At 45.2% G+C, this 27,878-nt stretch overlaps 2 protein-coding genes across 13 annotated transcripts in view; one reads left to right on the top strand and one right to left on the bottom strand.

The window, feature by feature from the left end:
- The window catches only part of CCR8 (C-C motif chemokine receptor 8), a 144,020-nt gene that overhangs the window by 52,487 nt on the left and 63,655 nt on the right, over positions 1–27,878 (bottom strand). The window lies entirely within an intron of this gene.
- On the top strand, positions 601–14,680 carry CX3CR1 (C-X3-C motif chemokine receptor 1). Of its 5 annotated transcripts, none has more exons than XM_005222366.5 (3): positions 601–684; positions 9,465–9,675; positions 11,553–14,680. In XM_005222366.5, exons 2-3 carry the CDS (start codon positions 9,673–9,675, stop codon positions 12,636–12,638), a joined length of 1,089 nt encoding a protein of 362 aa, XP_005222423.1. In that variant the 5' UTR covers positions 601–684; positions 9,465–9,672; the 3' UTR covers positions 12,639–14,680. The 5 variants fall into 5 exon arrangements, with proteins under 5 accessions (XP_005222423.1, XP_024838132.1, XP_005222421.1 ...); XM_024982364.2 differs by having other exon boundaries at positions 9,465–9,699; XM_005222364.5 differs by having other exon boundaries at positions 9,465–9,866.

The following is a 27,878-nucleotide window of genomic DNA, read 5'->3' as shown; positions in this document are numbered from 1 at the left end:
TGTGAGTTTGGTCCCAGACCACTACAATAAAGTAGATTCACAATAAAGTGTGTCACATGAAAAAATACAAAAAATACAGATACCTAGAGATGACTTTTCTTTATTGCAAATAAAAGCTTAGAAGGCATCAAAAAAAAATGCAGAGTTTGATTCAAGAGGTCTGGGGTGGCGGCGGCCTGAGGTGCTGCATCAGAGAAGCTCCCAGCTGGGATCACACTTTGAAAAGAAAAACTGTAGCTCATTTAATCTGCACCCCAGTGCTGTCGGGTAAGTATTATGGGTTCCCTTGTATTAGCAGGAAAACCGAGGCTCAGTTTCTGGGCCTCCTGAAGGCACATCATTAAAGAGAGCTACTCTGTTCCCTGCCCGTGGCCCCGTTAGAGAGGTAACACAGTGCCCAAGTAAACACACTCCCTCCTAGCCCCTCTGGGTCTGCCCCAGGCTCTTCCGAGTCTCTGACTTCAGACCCTCCCATCTCAGCTGGCCTCTAGCCTGGAGCTTCTGAGCCTGCAGCGGCATCTAAAGATAGTCTGCCTCACAGGAAACCAGATACTATTGGCTAACTTTGCAAATAAAGATGCCCTCAGAGGAGAGGGAGATACTCTCTGACAGACTGTGCGTGGGACAGGAAGACTGACGGGCACATCGCCACCTCTCGAGGTTCCCTCCCCAGACCCAGCCCAGGTAGGAGCGAAGGGCTTATTTCACACCTGTGGGCGCCCTGGGTGAGGCACTGTGGTCAGAGGTCAAAGTGGGCTAATGAGGCTGGTTTGCTTTACTTGCCAACAAGGGAGACCATTTTCCAGAGGATCTTACAGCCTAAATGTACTAGGGCGCTTGGTAGGGGGAGATAGTGACTGATTAGGTCACTTACGATGTGCTCAACATGGTGAAATATGATTAGAAGTATTAGTAATTACGTTTCAGGGGCATGGAGAAATGCTCATTAAAAAAGCATCATTTAAAATTGCATCTGCAAGCTATTATATATAGGGTGGATAAAAAACAAGGTTCTACACTACAGCCGAGGGAACTATATTCAATATCCTATAATTAACCATAATGGAAAAGAATATATACATATATGAATCACTATTCTATAGCAGAATTAACACACTATGAATCAACTACAATAAAAGAAAAAATTAAAAGGTAAGGTTGTATCTGGATGATATTGAGGGATTACTGTTAACTTTCTAAGGTAAGAAACAACATCAAAGTTATTATTATCATCATCATTTTTTTTCTGGCCGTACTGCAAGTGTTGCAAGATCTTAGTTCCCTAACCAGGGATTCAACACAGCCAGGGCAATAAAATCGTGGAGTCCTAGCAAATAGGACCACCAGGGAACTCCCATTATTATTATTATTGTTAACTTTCCACATCTGTTTTATGCTCCTTCTCTATGTATTCCTAAAAAGACTTTTTTTTTAAATAGGAGCAGTAAGAATCCACTGTAGAGTCTGAAGCATATACATACAATTTGTATTTTTAGGAACAAAATAAGTAAAATGGACAGCAAGCCCTTAATGATCTTTCCTCTGGCACTACCTTATTCTTGACTTTCTGTTCAAAAGTGTGTTGTCTTTTCCTTGTCTAGGTCTTTATTTTTTTTCCCTATAATTTAAAAAATGTATATTTTTTCTTTCTTTCTTGAGTTTTTTCTTTCCTTTTTCTTCCATGCTTTTTTGCACCATCTGCATTTTTTATAATGAGCATCTACTGTATTTATAATGAAAACCATTTTAGTAATAAATTGCTGACAGACTTTGATGTTCAACATTGATGTATGCTTTTATAATCACCGTGAGGACATTCGGGCTCAGAAGGTTTGTGTCATTGGGAAACATCATCTTCATTAAGAAAGTATGAGTGGACATACATGTGGGTGAATTGTGACTCTTGGTAGGGAAGAAAACCTATACAACATCTCTTGTTCCTGTGCCCTTTTGTCTTTTCCCTAAACCTATGTTCATTTGAAAACATAATACACTCAAAGGACAGTGTGCAGGTCAACAACTCATAAACTGATCTCCCATCTAACCATCATCCAGGCAGCAGCAGAGAACCTGACCAGCCCCCAGCAGCCTCCATCAGGTGTCTCCGGATCGCCACCCCTGCCCTCCCAGAAATCACCCCAATCCTCACCTTTATGGTCATTGATTCTCTCCTTGTCCTTGTAGCTTTACAAGGATTTTAATGCTTTACATGGATTATCCTTGCGTGTTTCTCACCTTCACATATGTGAATTCATACAGTAGATCTATTTTTTTGGTTTGCATTTTAAAAATGCATTCATACTGGGACTTCCCTGGTGGTCCAGTGTTTAAGGCTCCATGTTCCCAATGAAGGTTGCATGGAATCAATCCATGGTCAGGGAACTCAGGTCCCACATGTCGCATCAGTTCAGTCGCTCAGTCGTGTCCGACTCTTTGCGACCCCATGAATCGCGGCATGCCAGGCCTCCCTGTCCATCACCAACTCTCAGAGTTCACCCAAACTTATGTCCATCGAGTCAGTGATGCCATCCAACCATCTCATCCTCTGTCGTCCCCTTCTCCTCCTGCCCCCAATCCCTCCCAGCATCAGAGTCTTTTCCAATGAGTCAACTCTTCACATGAGGTGGCCAAAGTATTGGAGTTTCAGCTTCAGCATCAGTCCTTCCAATGAATACCCAGGACTGATCTCCTTTAGGATGGACTGGTTGGATCTCCTTGCAGTCCAAGGGACTCTCAAGAGTCTTCTCCAACACCACGGTTCAAAAGCATCAATTCTTTGGAGCTCAGCTTTCTTCACAGTCCAACTCTCACATCCATACATGATCACTGGAAAAACCATAGCCTTGACTAGATGGACCTTTGTTGGCAAAGTAATGTCTCTGCTTTTGAATATGCTATCTAGGTTGTTCATAACTTGTCTTCCAAGGAGTAAGCGTCTTTTAATTTCATGGCTGCACTCACCATCTGCAGTGATATTGGAGCCCAAAAAAATAAAGTCTGACACTGTTTCCCCTGTTTCCCTATCTATTTCCCATGAAGTGATGGGACCAGAGGCCATGATATTAGTTTACTGAATGTTGAGCTTTAAGCCAACTTTTTCACTCTCCTCTTTCACTTTCATCAAGAGGCTCTTTAGTTCCACTTCACTTTCTGCCATAAGGGTGGTGTCATCTGTATATCTGAGGTTATTGATATTTCTCCTGGCAATCTTGATTCCAGCTTATGCTTCTTCCAGCCCAGTGTTTTTCATGATGTAATCTGCATATAAGTTAAATAAGCAGGGTGACAATATACAGCCTTGACGTACTCCTTTTCCTAGCCGAAAAAAAGAGCATTCATACTATAGGGGATGTAGATGTATACACAAAAATGTTTATGCAGCACCGTTCACCAAGGTCTCAAACTGAAAGCCACCAGTGTGCACCAGCATAAAACAAATGATAACCGCGGGACACTCACACGGTGCAATCCTATTCAGCAGTGACAATGAACAGACCACAGCCACCACAATAACATGCATGAAATACAACCAGAAATGCTTAGATGAATTTATAGATAAATGCAAAATTGGCCCATATTCAAAGGGCACTTATCAAATGCACCCCATCACTTTTCTTACACTCTTGTTATGAAACAATAATAAAAAATTCACAGAGACTGTATCTTAGACATTTTTACCTCCACAGAAACAAGCACAGTACCTATTGTTGGGGAAACAGAATGAAAAGCAAAATATCTGACCCAGAAAACCCTCTCCATGAAGATAGTAGAGAAAGAACTCTGTCATTATTTTTTGTTTGTTTGTTTTAATTGGAGGCTAATTACTTTACAATATTGTGGTGGTTTTGCCATACATGCACAGCTATCAGCCATGGGTGTACATGTGTCCCCCATCCTGAACCCCCCTCCCACCTCCCTCCCCATCCCATCCCTCAGGGTCATCCCAGTGCACCAGCCCTGAGCACCCTGCCTCATGCATCGAACCTGGACTGGCCATCTATTTCACATATGGTAATATACATGTTTCAATGCTATTCTCCCAAATCATCCCCGCCTCGCCCTCTCCCACAGAGTCCAAAAGTCTGTTCTTTACATCTGTGTCTCTTTTGCTGTCTTGCATATAGGGTCATCATTGCCATCTTTCTAAATTCCATATGTATGCATTAATATACTGTATTGGTGTTTTTCTTTCTGACTTACTTCACTCTGTATAATAGGCTCCAGTTTCATCCGCCTCATTAGAACTGATTTAAATGTATTCTTTTTAATGGCTGCATAATACTCCATTGTGTATATGTACCACAGCTTTCTTATCCATTCGTCTGCTGATGGACATCTATGTTGCTTCCATGTCCTGGCTATTATAAACAGTGCTGCGATGAACATTGGGGTACACGTGTCTCTTTCCCTTCTGGTTTCCTAGATGTGATATCCAGCAGTGGGATTGCTGGGTCGTATGGCAGTTCTATTTCCAGTTTTTTAAGGCATCTCCACACTGTTCTCCATAGTGGCTGTACTAGTTTGCATTCCCACCAACAGTGTAAGAGGGTTCCCTTTTCTCCACACCCTCTCCAGCATTTATTGTTTATAGACTTTTTGATAGCAGCCATTCTGACTGGCATGAGATGGTACCACATTGTAGTTTTGATTTGCATTTTTCTGATAATGAGTGATGTTGAGCATTTTTTCATGTTTGTTAGCCATTTGTATGTCTTCTTTGGAGAAATGTCTGTTTAGAAGAACTCTGTCATTACTGAATAAGAATTAAACATCAAATGCTTCACAGGCAAACCGCTACGCGGTAGTAAAGAGACACAAAAACATCTCACTTCAGATACAACTCCTTAGACACTCAAGACACTCAACAACTAGAGCTCAAGTCAGGGAACCTGACAGTCACACACAGTTCATCCCAAGTTCAGCATGGTCATCTGTATTAGCTGGCTTCATCCGTCCAGAGGAGAAACAAGCTTCTCATCCCTTTATCATCAGAAGTAGTTGTGTAACTTGGAGCCAGGTTCCTGCCCAAGTCAGGCTCCTCTCCTCCCCTGGCACTGGGAGTCTGGCCACCAACATGTGCATTTCAAAGAGATGGCTCCCAGCTGGAAAGCTGCAGAGGAAATGATCACATGTCCAAGAGGGGAGAAGGGACAACTATATATCTTCTAAAGTAAATGCTCTAAGAAAAAAGAGATAAGGGGACTCTTCTCCCTTATTTTCAACAAGGAGAATTAAGCCTCTTATTTTAAATTTTTACTTGTCCTTATGCCAGTGTATGGTAAAGATACTTAATAGATATTGACTTAATCCACAATTAATTAATAAGTGAGTCCATGTCTTCTTCAGTTATTAAAAAAGGAAAATCATAAAGCATTTCTTTTCTAGATTTCACAGTTTACTTTGACAGAGATAAATACCAGTAAGGACACTGCAGAGGAAAGCAGAGGGAGGCGTGGCCCAGAACAAAGGCGGGTTCTGTGCAGGGCCAGCTCACGCACGAGCACAGGGGCCTTCCCCATGTATGGTCTTTTCCTGTTACTGGTCTTGGCTTGGGGTGTGCATTTGGCTTGTATAAAATGCTGGGGGGTGGTCATGCCAAGTCCTTCTAGGTTGATGACTTGCTGGAAGAATAGAGTCACTCAATGTAGTGCATGGAAGATGCGGTGTAAGTTGTAAAATGTGGCCACTGCCCCTCAGCATGGAATTCAAGGCCCCTCCATCTGCCTGATTTTTGCCTTCTCAGCCTTCGCTCTCTCTGAATCCTAAGGAAAGGTCTCTTATAAAAATAACTATCATTGTAAACTGGAAAACCACCAGGTTCTGAAAACACAGGGGCTCAAAGAGCCAGGGGAGTGGACTTGGGGTCAGACTGAGAACCTTCCTATTGCCCGTGGTGAACTCCAGATTTGTCAGAACCCAAAGTTAACTGATTCAGCTCTCTGTCTCCAAGCAGAAGCTCATCTAAATGCTGGGTGCCTGTGAGCCCAGAAGCTTCGCAGGTTGCTAGGCAGTCACTCTGTGGACACGAGGCTGCACTTCTCCGACCCAGGACTCATGCTGCTCTTTTAAGACTGTTTCCTTCTGTTCGGTCCTTGGAAAACTGATGATCCAGGGCTGACCGGGCTCTCAGAGATGGTCCAGTCCAGGGTTTGCATTACCCACATCAAGGCACTGAGGCACAGCTGGGAGGGAGGTGCTCAGGGTCTGCCAGCTGATCTCAGGGTGTGTGGACCCCTATGAAGTATGCAGCTCTGAAGAGCAACTCTGCGTATTTGAAGGCAGGAAAGAAGCTGATCCTTTAGCTTTCAACCTTTTCTTCTCCAGAGAAAAGGATCTAAATTTTCTCACCACATTACTGAGAGTTAGATTCTGAGGGTCTGACAGTGAGGACCACCACCTGGTCACAGCTGGAGAGGCAAATAATATCTCCTCCCCCTCCATTCCCCACCTGCTATCTCACTGCGGGTCAGCCTTCTGGGTCCCGAGTCTAAACCCAGGAACAGTGCTCAGGGTCACATCATGAATTTTATCCTTTAAAGGAGGGGGGGTCACCTCTACTATTTTCCAGCTCTTGTTCTAGAGATGTGGCCTGCAGTAACCTGCAGAATTTCCCTCCAAGAGGAAAAACCCAGTGCAGGGCAGGAAGCATGGCTTTGTGAAGAGACGCATCTGGCTTAAAATCCTGGCTCTGCTGCTCCTTTGATAAGTTACTCAAGTCTCTCTGCTTGCTGGTGGTTATTTTGTAGTCATTTCCCAAGAGGTGTTGTGGCAAGAATTAAATAGGGTCTTGTGTCTGTAGCATGACACTTAGCGGGTCCCCAGGAATGGCAGCCTTCTCTCCTTCTAAACCAGGGCTTTCAGAGGATAACCTCAGGTTCTGGAATGTCAAGAGACAGTGGCACCCACGTGGGGAAAGTCGGGATCCAGGATCAAGCAATTCCTGAGTTTTGTTTGGTCCAAAAGAAAAATATTAAGCCTAACAATTGGCATTAGACTGAACCTCAAACCCTTCTGTACTCAAGGGCCTAAAAGGCCATAGAAAGAGAGCAAGGGAGGTAAACAAACAAGGCACATTGGATCTAGAAAACGGTAAGCAGGACGTGAAGCCAAAAGACAGGGGGAAGCAACACGAAAAAGACGTTAGGGAGAAGAAAGGGGATGGAGGCCACCTAATGAGAAGGAAGTACAGAAAAGGGAAGCCAGTTGGAAAAAGTGGGTAATAATGACCCAAAAAAAAAAAAGGTTAAAAAATAAGTGAGCAGGCCAAAGAAAAGGAAGTGACCGGAGGAAGTAGGACAGGATCAGCAGTAGAGCTGGCTGGGTGTTTTTTAAAGCAGGTTCTACAAAATTCATTTTTACATGACTAAGACAGCCATGTGTACTCAAAGCTCAGCTTCTAGGTTTAGCCCAGACTCTCTCAGCTCAGCATCATTTAGTAAAACGTTGACTTAACAGAGCAGAGGGTGAGGAGGCCCAAGTATAGTTGGGGGGATGTGTGTAGTGCAGCCTGGGTTAGTGCAGCTAATAATTAGCAGCATTATGCTAATGCTTCATTCCAGCACCCACCCTTCCCCTGGCAACCCCATCTACATGGATGTCACTTACTACATGCTGCAAGGGCTTATTGCATTGGATTCTTGCACTTGATTTCTGGCCCCTCAGGGGCCAGGAGGCCAGTGTCCAGCCTGAGTGAAAGTCAAGTAGATCCCTGACAGCCCTCTGACCCCTGGGCATTGGCCCCACTCTCATCTGCTGCCAAGAGTCCTATCTTCAGGTTCCTGGCCCAGGGCTGGAACATCTCAGAGGACCTAGAAATAAAAGGTCCTGCTTGGGCTCACCTTTCCTGAAAAGGTGCCTGGATAAAACTATCAAGTTCTAGACACTTGGTGTTATTTAAGCCTTATTACAGTTCTGAAAGGAAAGTTCTGTATTTAATTCACTGCCCTGCTGAAGGGCTCCGGGGATATTTGTGATGAGAGGTCAGGGGAGGTGCAGCAAGAGCTCGGGGGAGGCCAGGATGTCTGAAACAAACAGGGGCCAGGGGGCAAGGAGGTGCCCGGTCCTCCTCTCTCCTTACTGGGCGCCTGGCCCAGGGCTGCGATGTGTGTGCCTGTGCCCTTCTCGCCTGTCTCCTTGCTCTTCAGTGATCCAGAGACACCTTCCTGAAGATTAGTAGGAGGTCCCTGTGTATGAGACACAGTGCCGAGAGAACATGAGACCCAGCACGTGCATGTTTGGCAAAAACCAAGTCAATCTCAGACTGGGGCATGTGAAGAGCTCCAGACGGCAAGTCTTAGGACAGACAGATGGAATCACTGACTGACTGTGAAAGACTCCCCGTGTCCCCCCTTGCCCTGCAGATGTCCCCAACCCACCACTCTGCACTCAGCCCCCAAGTGTGGAAGGACAGGGGCAGGAAGGGTGGTGATGGGGAACAAATGAGACAGGAATCACGGAGATCCCACTGTGTCCTCGTGCGGCCCCTCCCTATCTCTGGCACCAAGGTGCCCTTGCCTCGCTGGGGCTGCCCTTGACCTGCGGGTGTTTGCCAGGTGCCCTCTCCGGGAGCAATGCCGCAGGATCACTGGGCGGAAGGCACTCTAGCCAGGTAGGAATGCGGGGGTGAGAATCAGGGAAGGGGGCAGCGTCATCCTGGCAGACGTCTTTCCTTTTCTATGACTACAGAACCCAGGACTTTTTGTTATTGTTAATAATTATTATTGAGAAGAAGAAACCTAGCCCTGGCAGAGGGGGCCTTCTCTGCTCTCGTCTTTCAGGTTTTACTCCTGGCACTGGCTGTGGAATTTTGGAATACTTGGAATTTTGAGGTTCAGGGAATTCAGAGAACTTGGTCGCACAGTGTATTGGGAGAAAGGGAAAATTCCTGGGTGACAGTTGGGTCACTCCAGCTGACATGTTTCTAGAAGTGGGTGGGCAGATTTGACTGAGAAAGTCTTGGGCTCTCGCAGCAATGGTGGGAAAGAAAGATTCATTTTGTGGCTGCACTTCTTTTAACAATTCTCTCCCCTAAAAGGACGGACTGTGGTAAAGAAATGAAAATAATTAGAAGTGAAAAGTCAAAAGAAAGAATTAAACAATGTTGAATTTCCAAATGATTCTGAGGTGTGGCTTTTCTAGCATCTTTTCCTCCTGAGACCATCCCTCCCACCTGCTTTGCAATAGCAGTTTAATGAACAGTCTGAAACAAATCTTAAGTACAAACACAGGCATCAAAAACTATGCTCTGAGGATGAAGCAGCTTCTAATTTGTGGGAAAAGGATTAAATATTTCTGTTTTCTGAAAAGAGTTTATTTTGTATTTTGTTTTCTATTAAAATGTGTTTAGTTTCCAAAAAAAAAAAAATCAAGTCAATCTAAAAGCAGCAAGTTCCTGGGCTTTAGGACTGAATACAGGCCCCGAAGAGACATAAAATGACTTTTGTTGTCCTTGGACTCCTCTCTAGGTCAACACTGCCAGCTCCTGACACTGGGGGGAGGAGGAGGAGGAAGAGGGGAGCCAGCCCCAGCATCCCCAACAAGGACTTGACTGTTGGCTATCCTACAAGCTCCAAGTCCGGGAAGACGGGCTCCTGCTGCAAGCCACTTGCACCACACGACTGCTCCCTGCCTCCCCACATTTCAGCTGAGCATCTGACATCTCTGTCACTTAAAATGGTTGAACATCAGCCACTTTATACGGTTCAACTTAACTTTTATTGATTAAGGTCATGGCTAGAGGATCCTCTCTGAGAAAAGGGCATTGTAGCCAAGAGCAAAGAGCACACACTTTCCTGGGGCTGAGGACTCCATCCCAGCCTGAGATGGCCCAGGTCAGAAGGCCTTGGGCCACTTCGCCAGCAGGCTGGGTGAGACAGAGAAGTAGATCAGCATACCAAGCTGAGGCTGGGAAGGGAGAAGCAAAGGGTGGGTCCTCCCCTTGGCAGAGACACCATCTTGGTACAACCAGCATGAAAAGGGTGTAGCAAGGTGTGGAAACTCCCTTGGTTAGAGAAGTATGAGCTTTGGTTTTAGCTGTGCTGGGAGACAGGCAGTGACAAGCAGAAGGTGTGTGCTGAGGTTTCTGAGAGCCTGTCTCGTGGTATCACAAGGAAGAGGAGGGGCCCCAGAGGTCCATCCATCTGCGAAAGGACTCCCCTTGCAGACTCTGGAGTGAGTCCTGGCTGGGAGAAGGGAGGATGGGCATGTGTCACTTCCCAAACTGAGAAATGTCTTGCCTTTCCATTCCTGCCCAGAAAGAAACAGGAGAAGAACAGTAGGGGAGGGTAGGCCACACTGAAGTGCAGGACTGGTAATTATTATTAGCCCCTGGAACCCGAGCTCACAGGCTAACTGAGCCCACCCTCCATCTGGGATCCATTGGCCCCTTCATGACTGCAGAGGCCTGGATGATGCTGGCACACCCTCTGCACTTGTAGGATGACTGACCATCCCAGTTGACTTAGAATTTAGGGGTTTCCGAAATGTGAGGCTTTCAGTGCTAAAACCAGAAGAGTCCTGGCCAAATCAAGGCAAGGTAATCACCCTAGAGTGTCTGACTCTAGGATTATTCCTTAAGGAAGGAATAACAATCCTTAAGGATTATTCATTAAGGAAGAGAAAGACTTGGTTCATAGAGGAAGAGGAAAAGAAATGGCTCGCAAAAACAAAGACAGGTCTCTGGGTGCAGGTCTGCCCAGGGCTCTGCGACATCTGAGACCTCTCTCTTCAGTCTTCAAGCAGGAGAAACAAGAGTCCCGAGGGTAGAGAGGTGGAAGAAAGGAAGGGGGTGGAGAATGGCACTGGGGAAGTTTGAAATGGAAGTGTGAATTATGGCACCAGTTCAGCTGGTAAAGAATCCGCCTGCAATGCAGGAGACCCCAGTTTGATTCCTGGGTTGGAAAGATCCCCTGAAGAGGGTTAGGCTACCCATGCCAGTATTCCTGGGCTTCCCTGGTGGCTCAGTTGGTAAAGAACTGCCTGCAATGTGAGAGACCTGGGTTTGATCCCTGGGTTGGGAAGAACCCCTGGAGGAGGGCATGGCAACCCACGCCAATATTCTTGCCTGGAGAATCCCCATGGACAGAGGATATATGGCAGGCTATAGTCTATGGGGTTGCAAAGAGCAGGACATGACTGAGCAACTAATACACACACCACCCCATCCCTCTCCTCCTTGCTCGCTCATGGTCCTCTCTCACCCATCCACACCCTGGTTAAGCTGGCTACCTTTCAGATAGACTTTTGAAAATCAAAGAAAAAAATATCTGTCTCAAGCTTCAAAAGACTGACGTTCAAATGCTAACTGAGCCATTTACTGTGTCGTTTCTGGCAAGTCACTGAGCATCTCAGAGCCTGGTTTCCTCTCTGCCAGAGGGGTCTGTTATAGCCTCCATCACAGAGATTAAATAAGACCGCACACAGGACACTGGGAGATGCACTGGTCAGACACCCAACCAAAAGCTTGTTTCGTCTGCCTTTGTACGTAAGGAGTGGAACTACAACTTTGTTTCTCTGAGAACCCATGCCATTACTTGTCTTCCTTTCTCATCCAGGTGCTCACCATGCACACCACCCTCCCTGAATCAACTTCAGAAAACTTCGAGTATTATGACCTTGCAGAAGCCTGTGATATGGGGGACATCGTGGCCTTGGGAACTGTCTTCGTGGTCATACTCTACTCCCTCGTCTTTGCCTTTGGCCTGGTGGGAAATTTGCTGGTGGTGTTTGCCCTCATCAACAGCCAGAGGTCCAAAAGTATTACTGACATTTACCTCCTGAACCTGGCCTTGTCTGATCTGCTCTTTGTAGCCACCTTGCCCTTCTGGACTCACTATGTGATAAATGAGCAAGGCCTTCACCACGCCACGTGCAAACTCATCACTGCCTTCTTCTTCATTGGATTTTTTGGAGGCATATTCTTCATCACCGTTATCAGCGTCGACAGGTTCCTGGCCATTGTGCTGGCTGCCAACTCCATGAGCAACAGGACCGTGCAGCATGGTGTCACCACCAGCCTCGGCGTCTGGGCAGCTGCCATCTTGGTGGCCACACCGCAGTTCATGTTCACCAGAGAGAAAGAGAACGAATGCTTTGGCGACTACCCTGAGATCCTGCAGGAAATCTGGCCTGTGATCCTCAACACGGAAATAAATTTTCTTGGCTTCCTGCTCCCCCTGCTCATTATGAGTTACTGTTACTTCAGAATCATGCAGACATTGTTTTCCTGCAAGAACCACAAGAAAGCTAAAGCCATCAGGCTGATCTTTCTGGTGGTCGTCGTTTTTTTCCTCTTCTGGACACCCTATAATGTCATGATTTTCTTACAGACACTCAATCTCTATGACTTCTTTCCCAAATGTGATGTGAAGAGAGATCTGAAGTTGGCCATCAGTGTGACAGAGACAATTGCATTTAGCCACTGTTGCCTCAATCCCCTTATCTATGCATTTGCTGGAGAGAAGTTCAGACGATACCTTTACCGTCTGTACAGGAAATGCCTGGCTGTCCTGTGTTGCCATCCTGACCACCTCAGTTTCTCTTCATCTCTGTCTGAATCACAAAGGAGCAGGCGGGAAAGTGTTCTGAGCAGCAATTTTACTCATTACACCAGCGATGGAGATGCGTCCATCCTTCTCTGAAGGGATCCCAAAGCTGTGTCCCTCCAGCAAGGCTGGAGTTTCTGAGTTGACACTGAATAATGAGGATAGATTTTAAAACTTCTTACATGCAAGAAACAATGAATCCAAAGCTCCCAAAACAATCCTAAAGTATTTTCAAGACTTGTGCTCAAAATTTGAATGATAAAGAGTAGACATGGCTCTTACTGCCAATGTCAGGACTTCCTTGCTTATAAATGACCGAAATTCAACTCAAACTAACTTAGCCTGAAAAGAGGCAGTAACATTCACCTTATAGCATGGGCAATGGGTGGTGAGTCCTCAGTGAGAGAAAACTAGAGACTGAGTCTAACTAGCATGTCCTCTGACTCTCAATTCTCTGAGTGGTAAGAGAGATCCCAGACTCACATAACACATCTTTGTCATCCGAGAGGGAGTGAGACCCATCCCCCTCTGAGGCCAAGGTTGAAATCCCCAGGGAAGGGCTCTGATTGGCCAAGTTTGTATCAGATCTTCATCCCTGGACCACGAGATGGTATCCACAGGGAAGAGGTAGACAAGATGGCAGCTTCCATTCCAATATTGTGGTTGGAGATGCAGGAAGATGTATTTCCAAAGAGCTGAAGGTGTGGGTGCTTCTTTGATCAGACTGAACAAGAGTTGCCCACCAACTGTCCTGGGTGTCTGGCCCAGCCTCCCTCCTGATCATACTGGCCAGCACACAATGTCAGACTCTTCTTCATTAAACCCTCTCTATCATATCCCCAAACCTACAAAGGTTCCCCTAGCGTACATTGTATCAAGTCCAAACTCAAATGCCTGGCCTCCAAGATGTTCCATCATGCAGTCCCAATAACAGATTCCCCAGCGCCTTCTTTTCTCAAAGGACTCCAGCTCCCGCCTCAGGCAGGTCTCTTCCATCTGGTCACATGCATCACCACCTGATCCAGAACCCAGGGGAATAAACAGAAAAGAAACACTGGCCCAAACTGAGAAGGCATGGTTTCTAATCTCAACTCTATCACTTATCCACTGGATAACTGGGGGCCAACTGAGCTTAGTTTCCTCATCTGTAGAATGGAAATTATAACTCTTTTCATGTAGGAAGCATGCAGCATGAGGAGCCAGCCTCCAGCTCTCACAGATTCCAACCCTCCTGCCAGGTTCCCAGACTTCAGCCTTTCCCCCACCCGGCGCCATGCTTAAGTAGTGCTGTTGACAGAACTTGGAAAGGCCTCACAGGTTCTGCTTGTGATGCAGCCCTTGACACGGAGAAGGCTGCCTCCCACAGTAGTGCTCAATGGACACTCCTAGATATACAGATTGATAGGCTTTCCTGACTCAGTCCTCCCAGGCTGCCTGGACCATTTCCTCCCAATCAACTGGTGACAACCCTATATGGAGAGAACCTCATCATTCATGCCACTGCCAACCTGAACAGCCCGAGTCCCTGGAACAGCTTTCCCTTTCTCAGTTAATGTTTGAGATGGTCTGAAACTTTAAAGCTTGAAAAACAATTGTGATGATGCTAAAGAAAATATCACCTATAATCTAATCACGCAATATCTTCATGTGCCCACTGGACCTGTTCACAGCCTCACATGTTTCAAGTTGCAGTCATAGTGTACGGACAGTTCTATAATCTGCTTTTTTTTTCTCTCTCTTAACATTAGGCCACAGATAACGCTCTGTCTCTGCACAGTTTTGTAATGATTATTTTAGAAGACTCAGCCAGGTTGTGTACTCACTGAAGGCATCTGACTCATTGCTGTATTTCTCACGCCTTGGAAGTCAATGTATTTGTTTACCCAATGACAGAATGAATTACATTCCATTAAGATCATGTACTGCAACTTATCCTTACCCTGTTAATAAGCACTTCATGTGTTTCTAATATTTAACAAATACATATTTTATGGCACTTTTCTGTGTAATTTCCTTTCTCCCCTTCAATTACTTCGTTTGGATAAATTCCTTCCCATGGGGCTAACTGAGCCAAAGAGCATGGGTACTTCTTAGCCTTTGACACATACATATGGGACTAATAAACTGCAAAACCTTTATTGAGTACGTATTATATATAACACGTGAGCTCAGATCCAGAGCTGTTCCAAAGATGAGTGTGATAAGGCCGCTGCCCTCAATGCTTAAGAGGCGTTCAATGTTTAAATGCAGAACTCAGAAGTTAAAAAAAAAAAGCATACTCTTACATTATTTGGTAACACAAGAACAAGGACACCTGACCTGAGTCATTAAGGATCTTAAGACCCTAATCTTAGAACATCTTACCTGAGTCTTAAGATCTTGAGATTTTAGGAGAAAAGTCTGAGAACAGTGAAAGGCATTGGGAACAGAGTATGTGGTGGGATGCTGCTGGAGCTCTGGCTCAGACAACCAATGGAAGAGGGTGTTCTCAGGGTGTTCACAGTTTCATCCCTTATCACCTGATCCTTGTCCCAACTGTTGAATCATCAAGTTTTTCATTAAAAATTTAACTTATTAGTGGACTCCTAAGAAAAGAGGAAAAAAATTCTTTTGTCTTGAGGAACAAAGAAGAGAGAAAACACTTTTATTTCTAGAAGACAATTAGATTTGTATCATAAGAAACGTTCATTCATTTTACTAAGACAGAATAGGGAGAAAATTAGGAAGGTCATTGAAAAGCCCTAAATAGCTGTGATGCTGGTGTCTAAGGAAAGAAAGGCACATCTGAAAAGGACAGTTGACCCTAAGAGCACGGCTGAATCAGATCCACCACGGCTGCTGGGCTCTGGGCTTCCCCAAAGCAGAAGGGAACTCCGAACACAGATAGACGTCTGTGACTGTGTCCCAGCAGACTGACTCTGTGACCCTGGGCAAGGTATTTGACATCTCTAAGGTTCAGTTTCCTCAGCTGGCAAATAAGAATAAAAACAGTGCCCACTTCCTGGAAAGATGATGAGGATTTAGTAAGATTACCTTCCCAAAGCTCACAACACAGGCTTGGAAAGCAAGGTCAGACAAATGGTGGCAACTACTTTCTTTTATTATTATTATTATCAGATTGGATCTTTCCCAGTGAGGAAACTCATACTACGTTGCCCATGCCATCTTGCTTTTTCCCAGAATCACAGAAGGGTGGGTGGTCAGAAATTGTTGAGTACAAACCCACACTTTGCAGGTTAGAGAAAGGATGTCCAGAGAGGGCCAGAGACTGGCCCAAGACCAAACAGTGAGTTAATCAAAGAGGTAGATCCCTTAAGTCTCGGTTTACTGACTTCCTCCTCCTAATACAAATTTAGACCAATCCTATGGTGACTACAGTTAACAATACTGTGTTGTATATTTGTATATTTGAAAGTTGCTTAAACAGTTGATTTTAATATTTGAGAAACTTTTTCTTCTTTATTTATTTATTTTATGTCTTAGACCAGGCTGTGCATGGCATACAGGATCTTAGTTCCCTGACCAGGGATCAAACCCGTGCCCCCTGCATTGGGAGCGCAGAGTCTTAACCAATGGACTGTCAGGGAAGTTCCTAAGAGAGTAGATTTTAAAAGTTCTCACCACACACAAAAAAATTGTTAACTATGTGAAGTGATAGATGTGTTAATTACCCTTATTTCATAATCACTTTACAATATATACATATATAAGTATACATAGAAAACCATAAAGATTTCATCACAAAATTGTGAGAATTAATAAACAAATTCAGTAAAATTGCAGGACACAAAATCGAAACACAGAAATCTGTTGTAATTCTTTCCACTAATGATAAACTATCTGGAAGAGAAATTAAGAAAATAATTCCATTAATAATTACATCAAAAAGAATATAATACCTAGGAATAAATTTACAATAGCCCAGATATGAAGGGGGTGACAGAGGATGAGATCGTTGGATGGCATAACTGACTCACGCACATGAGTTTGAGTAAGCTCTGGAGACAGTGAAAGAAAGGAAAGCCTGGGCTGCCATTGTCCATGCAGTCAGAAAGAGTCAGACACGACCTTGCGACTGAAAAGCAACATGCTCTTAAAACGACCATTTGAGGAAGAAGGTGGCTTCCCAGGAGCTTTGCTACCAAGACAGATGGAGAACACATGTTTTTGGTTACTGAGAAGAGCTATCATCTCTTATAATCCACTGCATCTGGCAGGCTTTCCATAATCGCTCTCTCTCTGCAACACTGTCCCTGAGCACCCAGGAGGAGAATTCTCTTCTGGCCTCAAAAAGCCAACAACCACACCTGGAAACTTGGCAACCCAACTCTGAAAGGCCCACCTTGGGTACCACTTCAGCCCTAGATAAAGTCCCATTAGTGCCCTCAAAATTGGGGCAGTCTGTCCCAACTCAGTAGCAAAAAGCAAATTTTCTTTTCTACCTGCATCTCATTCTCCAGGCCCATGAGGACCACTTCAGTTTCAACATGACTGTAATATTGTTTGCTTAACTTGCTGAGTTGGCAACCACATTCTGAGCTACCCAAGACCAAGTGAGAGGAGTAGGTGTTCACAAGTGTGGAAATAGCCCATCTCTCTTCAAGAGGCCCTCTGTCTTGAGGAGGGTTGAGATGTTTTCTTGAGGATGCATGGTGCCACGTTTGTTTCTGCTATGTGACACATGCCACTGGGCAACAGCCAAAGTTCCTCCCAGAGTTACATCCTAGACATCTCTAGAAACTGCAAAACACACTCAGCAGAAGAACGACTCTTTTACCCCATATTTTCTCATTTATTTAGGCAGATCCAAAAAAAGTTTTACTTCACATTTCTTTGACTAATGAGAAAGGCTGTTCAATTTTTAATGTGCTTGCTTTATACTCTTTGTCTTTTCCTGATTATCAAAGAGATGGACAATCAGAAAATACAAAGAATAAAGAGGTGTATACAATTTTTACATTACACAACATTCCCACCTCCTATAGATCAAACATTGTATAACACTGAGGTAGGTTCTACCATGTCCTTCTCTGCAGATACAATTTTTTAAATAAAAGCTTTGAGACCATAACATACATACAGTTTTAGATATTTTTTCCACTTAACATTATAGCATTAACATTTTCCCATGTATTAAACTCAATCATGATTTTAATGATTACACAGAAGTCCACATAGACTTTATCTAGGCAAGCCTCTACTGATGGGCATGAATGTATAAAGGAAAAGCATGGATTCTTCCCCCTCCTGTGTAGGAAAAATCCAGCTCTTCCCCACTATGTTTCTCTCCTGTGCATCTCCTCTAGTACTTACACAGAACACTTCATTTCTGACACTTCTGATCACCAAATATATGTGGTGTTTTCTCCACATCTCTGTGACACCAACTGGGTATCTTACACTTTACTGAATAACTTAATTCTGACACTATTTACCTAGAGATCCCACGGGTTAAGCGCTCGGTCCCACAAGACCTCTCCACTCCATTCAGAGGCCGATCACAAGCAGTAGGTCTCCAGGTTACCCACGAGTTCTGTCTCAGTTGACTGAATCAGAGGTTCCCACAATCCCTCCTCAGGTTGGATTAAGTTGCTGGAGTAGCTCACAGAACTCAGAAAACACTTCTTTATGTTTACCAGTTTATTAAAGAATGTGACGAAGGATACAGAGGAACAGTCAGATGAAGATGTACACGGGCAAGGGCCTGAGAGGGTCCCTAGTGCAGGAGTTCTGTTTCTGTGGAGTTGGGCTGTGTCACCCTTCTGGTACATGGATGTGTTCACCAATCCAGAAGCTCCCTGAACCCCATACTCCCGGGAATTTGTGGAAGCTTCTTTACTTTGCGTGATCAATTATTAACTCCATTTCTTTTCCAGTCCCCCTCCTCTCTCTGGAGGATAGGAGGTAGAGCTGAAAATTTCAAGCACCAAATCAAGCAAATTCTAAGGCTGGTCTTCAATGACCACCCAGCAGCCACTCAGAGTGTCTCACTAAATAAAAGATGCTCCTGGTGTTCTTATCACTTAGGAAATTATAAAGGGTTCAGGAGCTCTGTGCCCAAACCTAGACAGTATATTAAAAAGCAGAGACATTACTTTGCAGACAAAGGTCCATCTAGTCAAAGCTATGTTTTTTCCAGTAGTTATGTATGGATGTGAGAGTTGGACTATAAAGAAAGCTGAGCACTGGAGAATTGATGCTTTTGAACTGTGGTGTTAGAGAAGACTCTTGAGAGTCCCTTGGACTGCAAGGAGATCCAACCAGTCCATCCTAAAGGAGACCAGTCCTGGGTGTTCATTGGAAGGACTAATGCTGAAGCTGAAGCTCCAATGCTTTGGCCACCTGATGTGAAGAACTGACTCATTGGAAGAGACCCTGATGCTGGGAAAGACTGAAGGCAGGAAGAGAAGGAGACGACAGAGGATGAGATGGTTGGATGGCATCACTGACTCAATGGATGCGAGTTTGAGCAAGCTCCGGGAGCTGGTGATGGACAGGGAGGCCTGGCGTCCTGCAGTCCATGGGGTTGCAAAGAGTCAGATATGACTGAGCGACTGAACTGAACTGAATCAAACTCCCAAGGCAATAGAAATAAAAGTATAAGTAAGCAAATGGAACCTAATCAAATGTATAAGCTTTTTCACAGTAAAGGAACCCACAAAAAAAAGGCAGCTTACAGGATGGGAGAAAGTATTGGCAAATGATGTGACCAACAAGGGCTTAATTAATTTCTGAAATAGACAAACAGCTTACACAATTCAACGACAAAACAAACAACCCAACTGAAAAATGGGCAGAAGACCTCAACAGACCTAACTGCTCAACATTGCCAATTATCAGAGAAATGCAAATGAGAAATGTAAATCAAAAATACAATGAGGTATCACCTCACACTGGTCAGAATGGCCATCAGTGGTATCTCTTTAACAAATGCTGGAGAGGGTGTGGAGAAAAGGGAACCCTTCTACACTGTTAGTAGGAATGTAAGTTAGTAGAGCCACCATGGAAAACAGTGTGGAGGTTCTTCAGAAAACCAAAAGCAGAGCTGCCATACGGTCCAGCACGGAGTAGGTATGGCAACCCACGCCAGTCTTCTTGCCAGGAAAATTCCAGACAGAGGAGCCTGGCAGGCTACAGTCCATTGGGTTGCAAAGAGGACGAACCCCAACGGCTAAGCACACACACACACATTATCCAGCAATCCCATTCCTGGGCACATAGCCAGAGAACACTCTAATCCAAAAAGATACATGCACCCCTTCCTATGTTCATTACAGCACTATTCACAATAGTCAAGACATGGAGACAACCCAACTGTCCATCAACAGAGGAATAGATAGACAATGGAATACTACTCGGCCATTAGAAAGAATGAAATCACGCCACGTGCAGCAACAGGGATGCAACTAGAAATTAGCATACTAAGGAAAGTAAATTAGAAAGAGAAGGACAAATACCATGTCATATCCCTTACACATGGAATCTAAAATATGACACAAACGAACCTACCTATGAAACAGAAACAGAATCAGGGACACAGAGCAGACTGGTGGTTGCTGAGGGGGTGGAGGCTGCAGGAGATGGACTGGGAGACTGGGTCAGCAGATGCAAGCTATCACACACGGAAGGGCGAACAGCAAGGCCTCACCGCACAGCGCAGAGAACTCTGTTCACTACTCCATGATGAACCATAATGGAAACGCATATTTAAAAAAGGATGTGTACATAGGTACAACTGAATCACTTTGCTGTAGAGCAGATTCACACAACATTGTAAATCAACTATTGTTTAATTAAAAGCCAAATACACAAAAGTGACCGATAACATCACAAAAGAAGTTATTTTAAGGAAACAGAGATGACTTAGCATTTGAGTTAAGGAGAGGCCATCTGAGACCTGCAAAGTCTACTGGAAGGGGTCATAGGAAGTTATTGCTGAATGGGTATAGAGTTTCAGTGTTGCAAGAGTTATGGGGAGGGATGGTGGTGACAGTGTATAACCCATATGAGTGTATTTAATATTTCTGATTTGTACACCTAAAATTTAAGATAGTAAATTTTATGTATATTTTGCCACAATTTTAAAATTAGGGGGAAAATATCCCAACAAAATCTAGGAAGAGAAGAAGGTAATGACACTCTAAGAAGGGAAGGGTGTCTTGGAGGGAGAAGAAATAGGGATGAACTGGGTACCCCTGAAGTCCTTCTGTAATTTGAACGCTTAAAATATTGACTTCTATATGAGATATAGAGGCAACAAAGAAAGAATTAATTCAAGGTTTAGCACAGTTGGTTGCAGGAAGGTTGACTTTCAATGCATCCATTATCATTTTGGATACACTGGGATGCAGCCATCTCAATATAATGTAGAGCTCGGTACTTGCAAAATGAAAGAAAGAAAGAAAGAAAGAAACAAACATAAGCAACCTTATTTAAATCTTCATGTGTATACCTATGGCTGTTTCTTGTTGATGTTTGACAAAAAACAACAAAATTCTGTAAAGCAATTATCCTTCAACTAAAAAATAATTAAATTGGAAAAGAAAAAAAAATTCTCCAATGAATTCTTTCTGGGTTGCATCTCACAAATTATTTATATCTTATATGGCAGTGAATTGATTAGGAATCCATACCACAATAACTTGCAGACACTCTGGATCTTGGGCTTTGGCTAGCAAAGGTGGTGCTTCAATCAGTCAGGGAACTCCATTAGTACAACCCTAAGGACTCCTTGGCCTATCCAGGCAGCACTGTTTGGGGGTAAGAGGATGCCCGGCTGCCAAGGTGAGAAGCCTAATAACAAAAGGCTAATTAACACTTCCGTCGTTTAAAGTGCCTATTTCAAAAGTGCCTATTACTCCACTGAGAAGTAGAAAAGAGTTTCCACAGGTTCCCACGACCACATCTTCCACCGACCTGCAGATGTGCCATGTATTCTTCCTTTCCTCCAGGTAAGAATCATCCCTGCCCTTATCTAAAGCCAAACTCTTCACTTGTGTAAGAGATCCCTTCCCTCCTGCTTCCCCAAGGAGTGTCTTCCTGCATTTGTCTTGTTTCTCCCGCACAGTGAATCTCTTCTCTCTGCTGGATGATACCAGGAGGCCAGATACCTCTCACTTTTAGAGCCCTCCTCTTGATTCCATATCTCCTCCAGCTCTTGTCTCAAATCTCTTCTCCACTCAGAGATACTTAAGAGTTGTTTCCTGTTCCCTGGACCTTATTCTCTCCTTACCTTTCTTCTTCCCATCCCTTTAGACACACGCTTGTCAAAATCACCAACGCTCTCCATGTGGCTCAATCCTATGAGCCACAGTCAGGCCCCACCTTATCAACCCACCAGAGCATTTGACAACATAGATCGCTTCCTCCTCCATTTGGCGCTGGAGATACCACTCTCTCTCCCCCAGTTCTCTGACCACCTCACTGCCTTTTCTTTCACAGTCTCCTTCACTGGTTCTTTCCACCTCCCTGGCCTCAAAACATCAAGGTTCCCAAGGTTAAGTCCCCAGATCTCTTCTGTTCTCTATCTACATTCACTCCCCTGGAGATCTCAGTTCATTGCAAAGCTTTGGACACCATCTCTCCACACTGATGATGCCCAAACATTTTTCTCCAGCCCAGACTCCTCCTGAGGCCAGATGTGAACATTCAATTCCATAACAGCTTCCCTTGGACAACAGTATCTTCCAGCATCACTGCAAAGCCATGCACTCTTCACTGTCGCAGGAAAGGACAACTCCCTTCTTCCAGTTGCTCTGGTCAGAAAGCTCAGAGTCATCCTGGATGCCCCTCTTTCCAACACACCAGCAAGTCCCAGACAGACAGCACCTTCTGCAAAACCGATGCTGCAGATTTCTCCCCATCACTTCCCCCACTGTCCTCCATCCAACGTATTACCTTCCTTCTCCCAGACAACTCCACACTCCTCTCTGTTTCTACTCCATGGTCCATTCCTTACACCACATCCCGGGGAGTCCTCTTAATATCCAATCAGATTATGTCCCTTCTCCTGTCATGACTACCCAGTGGCTCCCACCTCCCCACTAACTCCCCAAACTATCTACTGGGAGGTTATTAAAAGACATCGAATATAGTGCCTTGTGTTATGCGGTAGGTTCTTGTATCTATTTTATATATAGTAGAGTGCATAGCCAGATGTTTTTTAACCTGCAAATCAAGAAAATAACTCTTAGCTACAATATATTTATCAAGGTCATTAATGTAAATTGCTCAGAGGGAGCAGAAATGACACTGCATTAATCCATCATTACTCAGAGTTAACAGACAGATGCTCACAGGCTGGGGAAAATCATAGGCAGCTGATGCCAATGCCAATTCTTTGGAGTTTTTATCACATTTGACTTGGCTACTTCCTAAAGGCATCCAGGTATATTACCCAAAGAGGTATGAACCAGTAAGACGGTACCAGATCCTTAGAGGAGGAGGATTTTTGAAATGCTTGGTCTGGAGATGGTACAACGGCAGCAGTGAAGAAGGTGGATTGTGTCTGAAGTCTCCTGTGCCTTCACCAGCAAAAGAGGAGAGCCGAAAACACTATGTACAGACTCCAGATACGACATCAGAGCAAATTCAGGAGGCATAAGGAGCCCAGGTCATCTTTCGGGAAAGTTCTATTTGTCGCCCTGGTCACTTTGGTCACTCCAGGCTAACAGAACACCTGCCAGACTCCCCCTCCTTCCAAGTATTACAGATGTCCAGTCACAGGGCCTGGCATCTCCGACTTCACGGAGTCTCCAATGATGCCAGAAGGATGCCAAGGATGCCAGAAGGATGCCAAGGCCATCTTGCTACTCTCTTGTCTGTGAAGATCCACCCTCTTCCCTAATGAACCTGGACTTGGAGGTTAGGCACTTTCTATTCTGAGAGTGTTGGTTTTTGGATATTACTTAACTGCTTTGGGCCTTAGTTTATTCATCAAAAAAAATGGGGTGGTGATAGCTATATTCAGAGGAGAAAAGAGACCGTGGTAAAAGTAGCTGTGATGGTTTCTAGCACAAGGCAGGGCCTCAAGCCAGGCTCACAACCCTTGTCCTCTGCTGCCCCAAAGTTTATTTATTCATTTATTTAACTTTTGGCTGTGCTGGGTCTTCGCTGCTGTGCAGGCTTCTCTCGTTGCGGCAAGCAGGGGCTACTCTCTAGTTGAGGTGCAAGGGCTTCTCACTGCGGTGGCTTCTCTTGTGGAGCATGGGTTCTAGGGTGCTCAGGCTTCAGTAATTGTGGCTCCTGGGTTCTAGAGCACAGGCTCAATAGTTGTGGTGCATGGGTTTAGTTGCTCCATGGCATGCGGGATCTTCCCAGATCAGGGATGGAACCCGGGTCTCCTGCACTGGCAGATGGATTCTTTACCACTGAGCCACCAGGGAAGCCCTGCGTAAACGTTTAAAGTCCCCTTCTCCCAAACCCCACTGGCCTTAACATCACTGTCTAGAAACTTGCTCATGTGCCCCTCAGTTCTCTTCCCTCTTCATTAGTGGAAAGGGGTGAAGATGCATTACCTTGAGACCTCACATGCACAGGTACTCCAAGTAACCCATGGTGATTCCCAAAGTGCCAGAGCCGCTTATGCAGCTTTAGACCCACCGTGGGACCTACATGGGACCTGAAGTTTCACATGCATCTTCATGAATCCAGTTTTGTTTATCAAAATATGAAGGGTGGAGAGGGTGAGGATGCAAGAGATGTTATTCTGCTCTGTAGGTAACATGAGCGAATCCTTGGAAATATATGACTTCTGTGTTCAGTGACATATGCTGCATGATGTCAGCAGCTGCTATTCAGAATGTGAAAAATATTAATCAAGTAGGAAAGGTTTATGGGCTTCTCTGGTGACTCAGATGGTAAAGAATCCATCTGCAATGCAGGAGGTGGATTCCATCCCTGGGTTGGGAAGATGCCCTGGAGGAGGGCAGGGCAACCACTCCAGTATTCTTGCCTAGAGAATCCCTAAGAATGGGAGCCTGGTGAGCTACGGTCCATGGGGTCGCAAAGAGTTGGACATGACTGAGTGACAAAGCATAGCATAGCACCTAGGAAAGGTTTACTGTGGTAAAATTAATAGAGCAAGAAAAATAGTGATCAACTGGTTAAAAAATGGGCAAAGGACCTGAATAGACGTTGTTTCAAAGAAGACATACAAATGGCCAAGTACATGAAAAGGCTCATCACCAGGGAAATGCAAATCAAAGCCACAATGAGATATCACTGGACATATGTTAAAATGGTTATTGTCAATAGACAAGAGATTAGGTGCTAGCAAGGATATGGAGAAAAGGGAACCTTTTTGTACTGTTGGTGGTAAAAGAAAATGGTATGAAGGTTCCTCAAAAAATTAACAATAGAACCACCATATGATCCAGCAATTCCACTTCTGGATATATATGCAAAAGAAATCAGTATCTTGAAGAAACATGTGCACCTCCATGCTCACTGCAGCCTTATCTACAACAGCCAAGGCAGGGAACCAACCAAGGGACCATAGGTGGATGAATGTATAAAGAAGATGTGGCATGTGTGTTCAATTTAATATTCTTCCACCTTAAAAAAGAAGGAAATCCAACATCTGCAACAATACGGATGAACCTTGAGGATATTATGCCAAGTGAAGTAAGTCAAACCAGAGGAAGACAAGTACTGTGTGATCTCAGCTATATGTGGAATCTTAAAAGGCTGAACTCATAGAAACAGAGAGTAGAATGGTGGCTGCCACGGCCTGATGGGTAGGGAAATGGGGAGACGCTGGTCAAAGTGCACAGGCTTCCGGCTATGAGTAAGTTCTAAGGATCTAATGTACAGCCTAATGACGAGAGTGAACACTGCATTATATACTGGAGATCTACCAAGAGAACAGACCTTAAATGTTCTCACCACACACGCAAAGGTAATTATGTGAGGCGACGGATGGGTTAACTAACCTTACTGTGGTAATCATTTTGCAAATACATATGGGTATCAAATTATCATGCTGAATACTGCAAACTTGCACAATGTTATATGTAGATTATATCTCAATAAAGCTAGGGGATAAAAGAAAAACAGTGACCAAGTTCCCACTGACAAACGATTGACATGTGGCTGACCAGGATGCATTGTGAAGTTGTGAGTGTGTGTGTGTGTGTGGTGCTAAGTTGTTTCAGTCGTGGAAGTAGCTATAGTTAGTTTGACACTGTGTACTATATTTAAACATATCTAAAGAAGTATATGCACTTCTATATTTATGACTCATTTTTTTTGAGGATGGACCACTTGCATGAATTAAATTTATTTCTTAAATCAAAAACCACAATTTGCTACCTTTTTCTTCCCTAGTAACAGGAGGGTGAAGAAGGACGGCATGACCTATCAGGGAGCTGCCTCTGTGCAGAGGTTCCTGGGCCCCGAGATGTGAAAGGTGTGGAGAAGGGAAAACAGGCGTCAGGCCCCAGTGCTTCCAGAGAAACTGCCAGACCCTCTCAGGAGCAAGACCATTTGCCCAGATCCTGAAGGAAGCAAGGCTGGTCTGTGTGAAGCCTCAGAGCTCATTCCTGACAAGCCCTGGAAGACATGGACGCCCGGAAGCGGTTGATGATGTCTGGCTGACATGGGGAATGCCATCAGAGAGCAGTCTTGTCCCTGACACCTGGGAGGTGCCCCTGTGACTCCAGAAAGCCATAGGAAGATGCCACCCTCCCCCAGGGCACCTGGGGCACCAGACCACTGAGGGTTGGTGTCGTTAGTTCTCGTGTGTTCCCTAGGGTCTCTGGGCTACGCTAGCCAAGTGACCGTGAGTTCATCTCTGAACGTGACTTGGGATCGGCTGCCCCGTGAGTGAGATGGTAAGAGCAGTGCGGTGGTTTAGCGGGTGGGTTCAGGTCTCAGCTCTGCCACATACCAGCTGCAAAACTCGAAGCAATTCACTGTACCTTTTTGTGTCTTGGTTTTCTCGGGTGTAAAATAAACATAACACTAGTACTTAGTGTTAGGGTTTTCTGCTATTAATAGCGGAGGGGGTCACAGAAGCAGATGCCAAGACGGGAAGGAACTGGATAGGAGAGCTATGTGTTAGAGGAAACGGTTGTAAGGGAGGTGGGGGAGCCAAGGGGGCTGAGAGAGCCTTCAGACCATCATGTAGTGTGTCCCCTCGGTTGGAGATAGGAAACGACGATTTTGGCAAGGGCACTGGGGTGTCATGGAGCCAAAGTCATTGTCAGAGGAGGCCCCCTCTGCCGAAGGTGGACCTGCCCAATGTCCATGCCACATTCATCACCTGAGCGGGGAGCCGCCTCGGAGCACAGCAGTCAATTACACCCCCACAGTTGGAGGTTTCGGGGCACCTTCTCATGCCACAATCGCTGTTGTAAGAGTTTAAGAATTTGCTTGATTTTGGTGGAAGTGCGTTTAATAGACCTGAGTTGAGCCTCCACAAACGCCCCCAGCTTCCCACCCTCTGGGACCACTTTCCTTCTCCCCACTCTCTGTGCTCCGTCTACTTGAACAGCCCTCCTGGTTTTATTCTTTTCCCCCTCTTCATCCTTTCCCTTTTCTCTTTGTAGTGCTGCCCTCCAGCCACAAGCCCAGCCAGAAAAGCTGCAGAGTAAGGGGAGAGGTATGGCAGGAAGGGCTTGGAGGGCCCTAATGTGAGGAGGAAAGCCTTGGACCAGCTGCTCCATGCCCCCTCCTCCCCAGGCTGGACCTCTGGGGCAATGCGGTCCATGCAGGAGGCTGCCCCCCAAATCGTGGCCATATACTGCCCCCACCCACAGGACTTGTGCCTGGCTTGCTTCACAGGGAGACTTTGCCAGTCAGCATCCTGCCTACACCTGCCAGCCAAGAAGCAGGGGGAGCTGGGTGCCCTCACTCCCCTCCCGGCATGATGGAGATCTATTTTAGTTCCCACTGCCTGTTAGTCATCAGTGCGGTGGAGGGACATTAATCTCCACTGTCAGGGGGAAGCTGAGGAAGCTAATACTTCTCCTTTGGGGTGTGAGTTGCAAAACCCTTCCTCAATCCCCAGCATTATAAATCCTGTATTTATTTTCATAGCTATGAGCAAAATCCAAATAGCATCTTTCTAAAACTGGACAAAAGATGCCATGACTTATCCTGAAGCAGTCCAAGGCTCTGGGAGGTCCAAGGCCCTGGGAGGTGAGGCTAAGAGAGGCCACTCCAGCAGGGGCCCCTCTCTGCTTGAGGGGACAAGAGGGATGCCACAAGCCTTTTACTCTGCAGGACGGGCTGACTTCCTCCCAGGGCTTCTCATTTCAGGAACCAGCCGAGGTAGAGCAGTCTGGGAAACATTTACACCCCAAAGAGTGGCATCCTCCCACCAAGGGAACTGCC

This window comes from Bos taurus, chromosome 22, assembly GCF_002263795.3.
Source record: "Bos taurus isolate L1 Dominette 01449 registration number 42190680 breed Hereford chromosome 22, ARS-UCD2.0, whole genome shotgun sequence".
Lineage (NCBI taxonomy): Eukaryota > Metazoa > Chordata > Mammalia > Artiodactyla > Bovidae > Bos > Bos taurus.
Note: the sequence above shows the minus strand (reverse complement) of the source record. Positions and strands in the feature narration are given on the sequence as shown.

What these genes read in the sequence shown, in the direction of transcription:
- CX3CR1 (XM_005222364.5), top strand. Translation starts at nt 9,729, where the DNA reads ATGGCTAGAGGATCCTCTCTGAGAAAAGGGCATTGTAGCCAAGAGCAA. An exon ending in CCACTTCGCCAGCAGGCTGG is followed by an intron (nt 9,867 to 11,552) that starts GTGAGACAGAGA and finishes TTTCTCATCCAG; the next exon opens with GTGCTCACCATGCACACCAC.